General features: G+C 39.3%; 1 protein-coding gene across 4 annotated transcripts in view; it reads left to right on the forward strand.

Annotated features, from left to right (window-relative positions):
* PLD5 (phospholipase D family member 5) overlaps positions 1 to 13,129 on the forward strand; it is a 400,042-nt gene that overhangs the window by 284,451 nt on the left and 102,462 nt on the right. For all 4 annotated transcript variants that reach the window (XM_053607901.1, XM_053607904.1, XM_053607902.1 and 1 more), the window contains one exon: positions 5,900 to 6,027. In XM_053607901.1, coding sequence (XP_053463876.1) covers positions 5,900 to 6,027 — 128 coding nt within the window. The remainder of the gene's footprint in view (positions 1 to 5,899; positions 6,028 to 13,129) is intronic.

Below are 13,129 nucleotides of genomic sequence, written 5' to 3' on the forward strand. Positions count from 1 at the left end.
GTAGCTTAGACTTTTCCAATTCTGAACCTTAGTTTTTTGTTTGTTATTGTTTAAAATTACATTAGGACTTCCAAGATATGAAAGTATTTTATAAAGCAATAAATAGAAGCAAGTACATAGGCTTGATTTATCACTTTTGGAGCATATTGCAAGGGTACAAGTCAAATCTGTTAAGTGTAGAACATAAATGTCTTAACACAACAATCAAGTAAATGAAGCGAAAGCTATGTTGATTGTTTTGACGTAACCACATCAGATTGTATAAAAAAACAACACATTGTACCCCAAATATACATAAATGTATTCATGATCTATGTGTATATGACTTAATAAAATTAAAAAATAAATAAAAAGAAAGCCCTGTAAGAAAGCATTTCTCGGCTTTGGGCTATCTTGAACAATGAAAAAATAAAAAAAACAACAAAGAAGACCATTATCTCCAGGTATTAAGAAGGCCTATTAATCATCAGTTAAACAAGTAGAGTGTCAGGCTATAAATGGGACTCTACAGACATCTGGACTCATCACCACCGTGTGCGTTCAACCATTAGCTAGTGGGCCAGAGGTGCCATGTTGCCATGGTGTGCACCGGGACTCTCCACACAACAAAGATGACAGAGTATATTTTTCCTGTTAAAAAAGAAATCCTGTGAAAATTAAAATTGGTTAATCAAACTGAATATACTTTCAAAGCATTCAAATACATTAAAAATGTATTTATTTGAATCAGGCCAGATTTAAAGACACGCTATAATCTCATCAGCCTGTAATATTTAAAAGAACTGTTTCATAGAAATGTTGTACCAGGTACTAGCAAGGATACAGAGCAACCTAGGCTAACAGATACTGCTGGTGGAAATGCAAAATGGTACAGAGACTTCAGAAAAACAGTTTGGCTGTTTCTTATAAAGTTAAATATACTTACTGTATGACCCAGCAATATCACTCCTAGGTATTCACCCAAGTAAAATGGAACCTACATTCTCATAAAAATGTGCATAGGAATGTTTGCAGCAGCTCTATTTGTAGTCACCAATTGCTAGAAACTACCAAATGCTTCTTCTAATGGGAGAATGGATAAACAAACTGTGGAACATTTATACAGTGAAAACCTAGCAATAATGATGAACCAAACTACTGGTCCACACAACACGAACGAGTCTCTGATGCATTCTGCCACGTGAAAGAGACAAAGGGCTACCTACTCTATGACTCGATATAGAATGGCATTCTTACAAAAGCAAAACCATAGGCACAGAAAACAGATCAGTGGTTGTAAAGAGCTGAGGCTTGAAGAGGGGGAGCTACAAAAGAGGCGTGAGATAAGGTAGGGGTTCGATGGCATTGTTTTATATCCTGATCATGGCAGAAGTTGCATGACTTTTTCAAAACTCTATGATCTTACGCTCAAAAAGGCGAATTATATTGTATGTAAATTGTACCTAGATAAAAAAAGAAAATAATTTTCTTAAAATCTGCAGTTTTACAATAGTATTGGCTTTAAAAACTGTCACTAACCTAAAATTAGTTTTGAACATATTAGCTATTTGGTAATGCAGAGAGCAGTCTGTTGGTTCTGAATAATAAGCAGAGAATTGTAGAAAAGGCTTTGTGTGGGTCCATAATTCCTATGGGGAAAACAAAAGCAGCAGGACCAATAGAACAAAAAGTGGCCTGTTTTCCATACTCTGCTATGTGTATATACTGAGCTTGAGCAGCCTCGTGAGTACTGGCGAGCTGCTCTTGTAAATCACCAAGATTTATTTGGTGATTTACAAATACATCATTTCTTATGCATAGCTCTTGTCATTTTAACATAAAAACTTTTCAATATATAGGATCCCTGTTTCTCTGAGTCATAAAATATCAGAAATATTTCTATTAGTGTTTATAAAAATTACGACACTCTATAAGTGTAAGTATATTTAAAAAATAAAGTTATCTGAAAAGGAAAAATGGAAGCCACCTCTCCTATAAAAATCAAGGTAATTTTTTTAAGTAGATGGAGATTTAAATATAATGCACCAAAAATAGGAAAGTTACTCTGCCCTTTTATCTAAATGTTCAGGCATGTACTATACAGGACCATCTTTGCTAATTAAAATTCTACCATAACGCTATGAAATAAATTCAAATTTAGTTTGTGCACATAATACTACTACATTAAAGAATTGTTGTAAGTAAATATGTTTTCTAGGCAGACATAGGCTTTTAATCATATCTTCCTAATACGTAACAATAGGATAAGGACAATTTCTATAACCAATGAACAAATATATTTTAAAAGTGCATATAAACATAAATTCTCTTAAGTAAAATATTGAAATATAGTTGTAATAAGCTGAGAGGCACGTTCAATGTAATTAAATGTACATCTACCTTGGTATTAATAAAGACAAAAGCATATGTCTTCAGAGATGGATGGAGAGCAGATATTTAGAGAGGAAAGCAAACATATAGATAATTGGTAATGGGGAAGTGATACTCCATAAAGCACATGCAGAAGAATATTTTTTTTAGATGTATCATCATACTTTTCAGAGGATTTTTCTTACACCGTGTACAATAGTTTGTTACATACTAAAGTAGGGAGAATGAGGCATCCTTGGTGAGATTGGGGCAATGTGGCTATCTTGGCACTAGGCCCACAGAGGTGTTCTACAAATGGGAATGACTATTATTACATATGGCTTGATCTCCACATTCAGTTCCCCTGGCTTTTGTACAGGCAGCTCTGGCCCTGGGCACAACTGTGACCCCATCCACTGTCCTTCCTGCTCTCGGCCTTCACTTGGGATTCCCTGATGCAACTAGAGGACTCCCCTTTCTGGACTCAGATCCGCGGTGGCCGGGCTGTCTGAACAGCAGCAATAGAGCAGATCTTGGTCATTTTCAAGGTTACACTGTTATGGTCTGTGTGTTTGTGTTCCCTGCCTAAATTCATGTGTTAAGATCTAACCGCCAGGATGACAGTATTAGGAGGTGAGGCCTTTGGCAGATGAGTGGGTGATGAGGGCGGCAGAGAGAATTAGTTCCTTATAAAAGGAGACCTAAGAGAGATCCCTCATCCTTTCTACCATGTGAAGACACAGTGAGAAGTTACCATCTGTGACCCAGAAAGTGGACCTTCGCCAACACAAAACATGCCAATGCCTTGATCTGGAACTTCCCAGCCCCCAGAACTGTGGGAAATAAATTTCAGTTGCTTATAACCTACTTGGTTTATGGTATTTCATAGCCAAAATAAACCAAGACAATATTTTAGCATGCTTGACTTTCAATCAATCACTTTTAAGTCTTTTATCCTCAACATGGCACAGCATCTGGTGTATACTGGATATTCAAACAGGGCTTGCCAAAAGAATGTGTTCCTTTATAAAATAATCATTTTAAGGTTACGCATAGTGGCTCATGCCTATAATCCTAGCACTGGATTTGGAGGCCAAGGTGGGAGGATTGCTTAATGCCATGAGTTCAAGACCAGCCTGGACAACATAGCAAGACCTTAACTCCACAAAAAACTAAAAATTTAGCTGGCAGGGTCATATATGCCTGTAGTCTCAGCTACTCAGAAGGCTAAGGCAGGAGGATGCTTGAGTGTAGCTGTGGGAGGTTTCAGTGAGCAACAATGATGCCAATGGACTCCAGCCTGGGCAACACAATGAGACCCTGGCTCAGGAAAAAAAAAAAAAAAAATACAACCAAAATCATCATCATCATTTTAGACATGGATAAGTAGCTACAGAGGCTCTGGCTCGAGTGTTACCCTAAGACCTGAGGTCTCTGAAATCAACCTTTTAAATTGCGAAGTAAAGTAACTGGTACCCTCAGGGTGGTGTCCACGCAGTGTGGGATGTGGGGGTCCAAAGGGGAGGCTCAGCGCTGCCTCGCCCTGGGCTGGGGCCGCAGAGGACCTGGGGAGAGCAGGTGGGACCCCCAAGAACCCCAAACGGCCTGACGCAAGGGAGCTCTGCCCAGGGCAGGCTAGCCAGGGTCGCAGAGGGTTCAAGTGGCTTCTGAAGGAAGGCCTGTTGGAACCTGAGACAAACACCAAAGTCATCTTCATTCTGATGTGGAATCTGCGACAAAAGCCAAAGTCTCTTTCATTCTCTTCCTCCCAGAAACAAGAGAAGAGGCTTCCCTCCGTCCTGGCCAGTGTATTGCCGAAAAGCACGGCGGGTTAGAGTGACCCAGGTCTCTGTTATGCGCTGAATTTTAGAAGACGTGACCCCCGGTACTGCGGAGCGTCACCTTTTTTGGAGATAGGGTTGTTGCAGATGTGATTAGTTAAGACGTGGCCCTCATGGGGTGTCCATTTATCCCACATGAGTAGAGCCCCTATAGGAAGGCAAAGACATTGGGGGGGAGGGGATGCCACGGGACAGCGGGGGCAGAGACTGTCGCTGCAGGGCAGGGACGCTGGACGCGGTGGCCACCACGGGAAGGGCAGGACAGACTCCCCTATGGGTCTCAGAGGAAGTGCGACCCTGTTGACCCCTCCGCTTTGGACTTCTAACTCCAAAACTGAGAGACATTTAAATCTTCACGTTTGAAGTCACCCGGTGTGGGAGCCTTTGCTCTCACCGCCCTTGGAACCAGAGCAAACAGCCAGGCAGGTGTCACCCGCCTGGGGGCCCTGACACTGGCTGGTCTGCTGCCCACCACCCGCGCCCACCAACTCTCCTGTCATTGCCGTGGTCACTGCCCACTTTGGACACTCAGATTCTGCAGTACCTGGGGGTCCTCAGGGGTCTGTAACTCCTACCCAGATGTTGCTATTCCAGGAGCGCTGGAGGCTGAGGAGCACGTACCCGCCTTCTAGGACAAAGAAACTGCTGCACCCTCAGAGACAGTCTGCCTGGGCTCCCTTCCCCTCAGGGCCTCTCTGAACCCCATAACCTGCTGTCTTTTTATCCTCCTAGGGCCAGGAGGCTATATTCATGGTTCATATTTTCCTAAGAAATCGGGGTTAAGATCATGGTGTTACTCACTCCCCCTCATATCCCAAAATATATCTTTCTGCACACGATATTATATATTCCTCTGACAGCGAATATGTCTCTAGACTGTATTATCTCCCTTAATAATGACTATCTGAAGACAGACTAGCTTCGTTTATTAAATATACGCATACAGGTTTGTTCTTTTGAAGAAAATGAATCTTTAGGAGGAATGTATTTAAATGGCCTTGCAGGGAAGGGATTGTATGCTCCTTTAGAGAGGCTGTAATTGCATTTGAGGCAGCAATACATAAAGGCTTGTCGGTGGATCCTGCCATGTGAAGCTTAAAACAATTGGTCCAATTCAGCTCTTGGAAGTGTTTTTGGTAATAACAATAGTCTGTGTGACCTAGTTAACTACTCAAGGTTGCATTTTAGTAAAGCTTGAATAATCATTGCTGAAATGAAGACTATCAAAAAAAGCCGAGAACAGACCAAATCCAAATGTAATACTGGGGAATTCAGAAGTGAAAGCGAGTGGAAGGGTAAAAGGATAAATCACGTACAGAAAGCATAAGAAGGCCAAGTTCTTGTCGAGGGAAGCTGTAAGACTAAAGAAGGCTGATCTTTTTATTAATTGCAAAATTGTATTAAAATTATTTCAAAAGAAAAAGAGCTTGGTGCACCCACCTCACTGCCCAGATGGCGAGTGAGAGAGCCAGGATTTTGACACAGATCTGTCTGACTTGAGAAGCCTTGGTCTTGTCAATAGGTACAGAGGCTTCCTCACCTAAACATAGAAGTCTTTCTTTTTCTTGTATTCTTTTGGGGGGTGGGGGTGGGGCAAAGTAGCACCTTGGAAAGCTTTTTCTGCACCAAACAAATGTAAATACTTGGCTTCTCTAAATCTCAGTTGTGATAAGTGGCAGAGGCTGACCGGGATCTCCTTGAATTCCCAGGAGCTGAGGTGACGTACATGAACATGACCGCCTACAACAAGGGCCGGCTGCAGTCTTCCTTCTGGATTGTGGACAAACAGCACGTGTACATCGGCAGTGCCGGTTTGGACTGGCAGTCCCTGGGACAGGTAATCATTCCACATTATCTAAGCTCGGATTCTGTCGGCATTAAACCTTCATATAACACCCAGCCACTTCCCTTCCACTGCATTTATTATTATTTTTTTTTTTTTTTTTTATCATACTGTGAGCACTGTTTGGTGTCTGGCTTCTTTTTTTTTTTTTTTTTTTTTTTTTATTGTTGGGGATTCATTGAGGGTACAATAAGCCAGTTACACTGATTGCAATTGTTAGGTAAAGTCCCTCTGCATTTATTATTTTTAATTATGTATTTCTCAGAGGTTCACGTTCATTTATTGTGGCGTGATAAACCTTTCATTTTTGGAATCATCTGAAAAAACAACACAAAAAATAATGAAAACATTGCAACAAAACTTCAATGTTTTTGTAATTCATATGGTGCTCTAAAAAATTTGTAAGCATCATGATTTTCAGGGTGATGTCATATACTTTACAAGGCAAAGGAAAACATACATATTCAGTGCAGGATAGTGTGTTTTAGGATAGGAACTGTTAGAGTTATTTCTTTAATAAATCTTAAGATGGAGATGCTATCATTTCTCTCTTTGCAAATGATTAACTTTCTATATCTTAAAAATGCATTTAGTTTTAATTTTCATATATTTATTGATGCCAGAGGCAATCCACAGAGGATTACAAAATCACCATCTTTCTGTTGGTCAACCAGTGACAGGAAGTCACTGGTCACCGGGCGTTTAAGAAGATGGCAGTCAGTTGTGTTTGCTGCAGAGCTCATGAACATTCCCCTCTAGCTGAGGTCTTGTAAACTGTGGATTGCCTCTGGCATCAATACATATATGAAAATTAAAGCTGTCTAAATGTATTTTTAAAATATAGAAAGACTCATTTGCAAAGAGAGAAATGATAGCATCTCCATCTTAAGATTTATGAAAGAAATAACTCAAATGGTTCCTATCCAAGTGAGTTACATTGTATTTCCATTTATATCTCATGGTAGAGAAATTGATGTGCAGAGACATGTACTATAACCCCGTAGAGAAAGACACCACCACATTGTATAAAATCTGCAAAAAAGTAGCATCATCTCTATAAAGGTAGCATTGCGCCTTTAACCATTTGCCTTCCGATTTCCCCTGTTTTTTTTTTCCTTTTCAAACTGCTGCCTTCCAGGCACAACTTACTTCATCTACTTTTCCTCATTTATGGTAAGGTAGGTAAAAGTGCTCAAGGTAGAAGAAACAATTACAAAGGGTAAACTAAATTCTAAAAGCCCAGTTGTTTCCCGCTCCGCTGCATAGATGGGTACAGCAAAAGAACTTACTCAAGGTATTTTTTTTTCTAGTTTGACATATAAAGGCTAGTCAAAGTATAATTCATTGTCAAAGGTCAAGCACTTTTCGTTTCTAATAAGACAAGTCTCTCTCCCCAGCAAAGAAGGGGAACCACTGAAAGAAAATCCCGTGATTCCTCGAGGATAAAGATACCCTCAACATTTGCGAAAACATTGTTTATTCCATATTTGCTCAGGAAATCAGAACGTACTATCTACAGATTAAAAAATGATTCTAAACAAAATAATAATGATAGCAATTACTTACTATTAAATAATGGTAGCAATTACTAGCATGTATTAAATACCAGGTACTATTCTAAGCCATTTAAATGAATTATTTATTTCATCCTTCACCGTAGTCCTCTGAGGAAAATACTGTTATTGCCTCTCTGTGACAGATGAGTAGACGTGAGCCCAGAATTGGGTTTCAGTGTTAAATCTTTAAAGTTTGCTCTTCTAGTATTAATTTTACATGAAAAATAAAAATTTTAACACTGTATATCTCAGTCTCATGGCCCTTCAAACACAGATATTAAAATTTTTTACCATAATAACTTTGGCTTACTTCACAAACAAGAATTAAGGCAAAAAATAGTGTATAGTCTCATGAAAGTATTTAGGAGAAGCCAGCCTAACTGACAGAAACAGGGCAGTTGATCTTTTGCTCTTTATTGTTCTCATGAAGAACTAATCAATTGATATCTTCTACCTAGTAATTTTCAGCCAGATCTCATAGTGAATAAATAAAGTTAGCGCTGTAACAATATTGATTATATGTACATTCTGCTAAATGTTTTTTAACTTGAGCAATAGGTTTGGTTTTGTTTTTAAGACCATACACTTTCCACCACAAAATTTTATTTCCTTTTTTACCAGCATTAATTGATTGGGTCTAAAGTTTTATGAATTCCATCTGAATGAAGTTGGAATGATTGAGGTTTAGTGACAATTTTTCCCAAATTTTGAACCAAGTTATCCTTATTTCCTTCATTTCTTGCTATTCCCCTTCCTAGACAGACGCACTACATAGATTCAAATGCTGTTTTCTCTACTTAAAGACTATTCCTTTGAGTTCACATTTTGCTCTTGCTTATTTTGTAGGAAAGTAGGTTGATCTTTCAAATGATCATTTTTTACCTACCTAATCATCCAGGTCTTATTTTTTGGGTGGATCATCAATGTGAAATGTAACATTTTACCCACTCTAAACATGGTAAATTCAGAGTAAGCATAGGCTACAGGTTGTTTCCTATGATTCACATGAAGACGCAAAACCATCTTCTGATCTTTCCTTGCTTATGCAACCTATAGAGAAGGCCAGCGTTGTCTGTGAGTCAGAGGGAGCAGTGGGAAAGCTCTGGGATCCATTCCTCTGTTTCCCAGCCAGTCAGCTCCTTGTGATTCATTGAACCTCATTCTCCACACGAACTGGAGGATTGAAACCTCTTGGCTCTGGTACAGCATGGAGATGGTTGCAGTTCTGTCTAGTTAAGTGGCTGGTTTGTGCTCAGCTTTCGAGCCACGCACTAAAAGAATAAACAGAGTGTCAACTTTTATCAAAGGATATTATAAAAAAAAAAAAAGAAGAAGAAGAATAAACAGAGTGGATGTTTTTAGGTTTCTCTCCTTATGCTCAAATACATCAACAAAGTTTTACTTTTACAAACCTAATATTCCAGCTCAGCGCCTGTGGCTCAAACAGCTAAGGCGTCAGCCACATACACTTGAATCCAGCCCAGGCCCGCTAAACAACAATGACAGCTGCAACCAAAAAATAGCCTGGTGTTGTGGCGGGCGCCTGTAGTCCCAGCTACTTGGGAGGCAGAGGTAGGAGAATCGCTTGAGCCCAGGAGTTGGAGGTTGCTGTGAGCTGTGATGCGACAGCACTCTACCCAGGGTGACAGCTTAAGGCTCTGTCTGAAAAATAAATAAATAAATAAATAAATAAAAACCTAATATTCCTTAAGTATTAAGTAAGTGTATTATAAGAATTAAAAAATAAGCATATTTTATGATTTGCCATAAATTTGTAAATAGGAAGACCAAGAAAACGTGCTTGGCCACCCCAAGCATTCTCTTAAAGAAAGGGTGGGTACATAGTCATACTCACCAGTTAATCAATGAAAACCGTCCTTGGGGAAGAGTAACCTTAGATTGGTGGAGAAAAGACAGAAGGCTTGAGTAAAATGTGTGCATTGATAGGAAATGTTTAAGTCATCAGGGACTTCCAATATGGACTGCTTTTGTAGAAATCTGCATTCTTCTGTAGGTTAAAAAATCTAATAGTAGGTTAAAATACCTGGGGTCAAGGAATTGGTACAAAGTAGAAGGAAGAAATCTTTATCAATAAGCTATGATTTACATACCAGACACTGTGATAATCACTTTATGTGTATATATGTATATATATTTTTTTCATTTATCATTGTCATCTAAGGGTAGATGTTCTCTCTAACTTCCTAATAAAAAAAGACAATATGGGAAAAATAAAAACAAACAGATCCTGTTGCTGCTCTTCTCTCCTACAAAACTACAAAATGTGCTCTAACCTGTGTAAGACTTAAGCATTTGGAGATGATTCTCCTATTCTTTACACTGACAGATAAGTGGGCCGGGTCTGTGCCTTTCATTTCATCCCTAGCAATTTGGGACTGCAATGCAAATCAACCCAAAGTTGCTATTTCCTCATAAGTCTCATTCTTGTTCTCTTAGCAAGCTTTCCTATTTTCCTTTTGGAAAAGATCTTACTTTTTATGGGGGTGGAGGGGAGATATAAACTGGGGAGAAGGCAGGGTATTAAACTTTTGTAAATGAACACTGAACAGCCCTTTCACTTCCCTGCATCTGTATGTCGACTGCCACCTGCTCAGGACTAACTTTTCATCAACACCCACCCCTTCCCCTCCTCCTCTTCTCCACACCTGTGTGTAGATGCTGTCTCCTCCCCGGCCCAGACTTTTTCCTATAGTTCTCAGAATTTGGGATCATATTATTATACTTCATCATTGATCTTAACTAAGTGTTCCTTTCAACTGTGCTCGACTTCATGGGATTTTTTCCTGCTCTGCCTCTGTGTGACATAAAACATTGCTCAGCAGGGCCCGTGCATTAGAGCAGATTTTAATTTCAGCAAAGTTGGGTGTGATGCTAACAATTGCAAAAAGAATTATAATACACATTCCAAATGTCAAACTCAACCTATGTCACCAACTTTATATTTTGTGAAGTTTTTCCAATGAAATCGGTGATTATTTCTATCAATCATTGCCTTCCATCTGTGGTAGGTAGGAAAAATAATGAAACTGATAATAACAGCTTCAGTGTATTAGGGGCTTTCTCTATGCTAAGCAGTCTTCTGACCAGGTGAAGAGTAGGAACTCATTCAATTTTCACAGTAACTCTTTCTTGGAAGTATTATTCTTCTAACTTTACCTTACAAAGGAATCCTCTAAGGCACAGATGAGTAACTTGCCCAAGGTCACCTTCCAGGAAGTGGCAAAGCTAGAATGTAAACCCAAGTCATCTAGCTCCAACCCCTTACTCTTATTTCACTAATTTTTAAAAATAAAATATGCTGAGGAAAAATAATTTTCTTTCATCTTTCTGTGATAACTAAGTTATAGATTCTTTTCTCTCTCTCTTGTCTTTTTCTTTAAGAAAAACTGACATAATTCATCAACAAACTCTTGACTCATTCACATTTCCAGCTGCAAACCCATAAAGACGTGGTGGCCACAGAATGCCAACTCCTCTTGCTCAATACTTTAGTTCTGCAAACTCACTTAATCCCTGAATTGAATTTCAAACATTAGGAAGTCAGTGATTCTTGTTTCTATAGGTATAACTTGGATTTATGGGGGACCCAGTTCCAGGCTGCTGCAATAAAGCTGATATCACAATAAGGCAAATACCACAGACTTTTTGGCTTCCTGGTGTATATAAAAGTTATGTTTATACTATACTGGAGTCTGTTAAGTGTGTAGTAGGATTGTGTCCATAAAATCGTACGTACTTTGGGGTGGCTCCTGTAGCTCAGTGAGTAGGGCACCGGCCACATACACTGAGGCTGGTGGGTTCGAACTTGACTCGGGCCAGCTAAAACAACAATGACAACTGCAACTACAACAACAACAAAAAAAATTGTACATACTTTGATTCTAAAAATACCTTTGCAAAAAAAAAAAAAAATGGTAGCAATCATCTGAGCCTTCCTCGAGTTGTAACCTTTTGCTGTTGGACAGTCCTGCCTTCAGGATGATAACTGCTGACTGATCAGGGTGGTGCTTGCTGAAGGCTGGGGTAGCTGTGGCAATTTCTTAAAATCAGAAGACAATGAAGTTTGCTACATTGATTGACTCTTCCTTTCATGAAAAGATTTCTCTGTAGCTTGAAATGCTGTGTGATCGCATTTTACTCACAGTAGAACTTTCGAAATTGAAGTCAGTTCTCTCAAATCCTACCACTGCTTTATCAACTATGTTTGTGTAATAGCTTAAAACCACTGTGGTCACTTCAACAACTTTCACAGAATCTTTATTAGGAGTAGATCCCATCTCAAGAAACCAATTCCTTTGTTCATCCATTTGAAGTCTGATCATGAGATTGTAGCAGTTCAGTCCAACCTTCACGTTCCACTTCTAATTCTAGTTCTCTTGCAGTTTTCACCTGTCTACAGTTATTTCCACCACTAAAGTCTTGAACTCCTTAAAGTCATACATGAGGGTTGGAATCAACTTCTTCCAAACGCCTATTCATGATGTTTTAACCTCCTCCCATGCATCACAGATGTTCTTAATGGCATCTAGAATTGTGAATCCTTCCTGGAAGCTTTTCAGTTTACTTTGCCCAGATCCATCAGAGGAGTCACTATCTGTGGCAGCTACATAGCCTTATGAAAAGTATTTCTTAAATAATAAAACCAAAAAGTCAAAAGTAACCCTTGATTCATGGGCTAGAAAATGGATATTGCATTTGCAGGTGTGAAAACATCTCCTTGTACAGCTCTATCAGAGCTCTTGGGTGACCAGATGCATTGTCAAGAAGCAATAATAGTTTGAAAGGGTTGTTTCTTCTGTAAACTCAGTAGGTCTCAACAGTGAGCTTAAAATATTCAGTAAACTATGTTATATATAAACAGATATGCTGTCATCCAAGCATTGTCCTATTTATAGAGCACAGGCCCTAGGATGGTAAATGAGCTTTGGCTTCAACTTAAAGTCACCAGCTGCATTGCCTCTCCCTAATAAGAGAGTCAGCCAGCCTTCGAAGCTTTGGAGCCAGGAATTGACTTCTCCTCTATAGCTATAAAAATCCTAGATGGCATTTTCTGGTATAAAACTGTTTCACCTACCCTGAAAGTTTATTGTTTGGTGTAGCCACTTTCATCAGTAATCTTAGCTAGATTCTCTGGATAACTTGCTACTTAATCTTTGTTCTTTGAAGTTATGGAGACAGATTCTTTCCTTAAACCTCATGAACCACCTCTGCTATTTCCAACTTTTCTTCTGCAGCTTCCTCACCTGTCTCAGCCCTCACAGGACTGAAGAGAGTTAGGGTCCTGCTATAGATTAGGTGTTGGCTTAAGGGAGTTTGTGGCTGGTCTGATCTTTTATCCAGACAACTCAAGTTTCTCCATATCAGCAATAAATTTGTTTTGCTCTCTTATCATTCGTGTGTTCATGGGAGTAGCTCTTTTAACTTCCTTCAAGAACTTTTCTTTGCATTCAGATCTTAGCTGACCATTTGATGCAAGAGACCTAGCTTTAGGCCTGTTTCGGCCTTCAACATGCCTTCCC

Source organism: Nycticebus coucang, chromosome 10, assembly GCF_027406575.1.
Source record: "Nycticebus coucang isolate mNycCou1 chromosome 10, mNycCou1.pri, whole genome shotgun sequence".
NCBI lineage: Eukaryota > Metazoa > Chordata > Mammalia > Primates > Lorisidae > Nycticebus > Nycticebus coucang.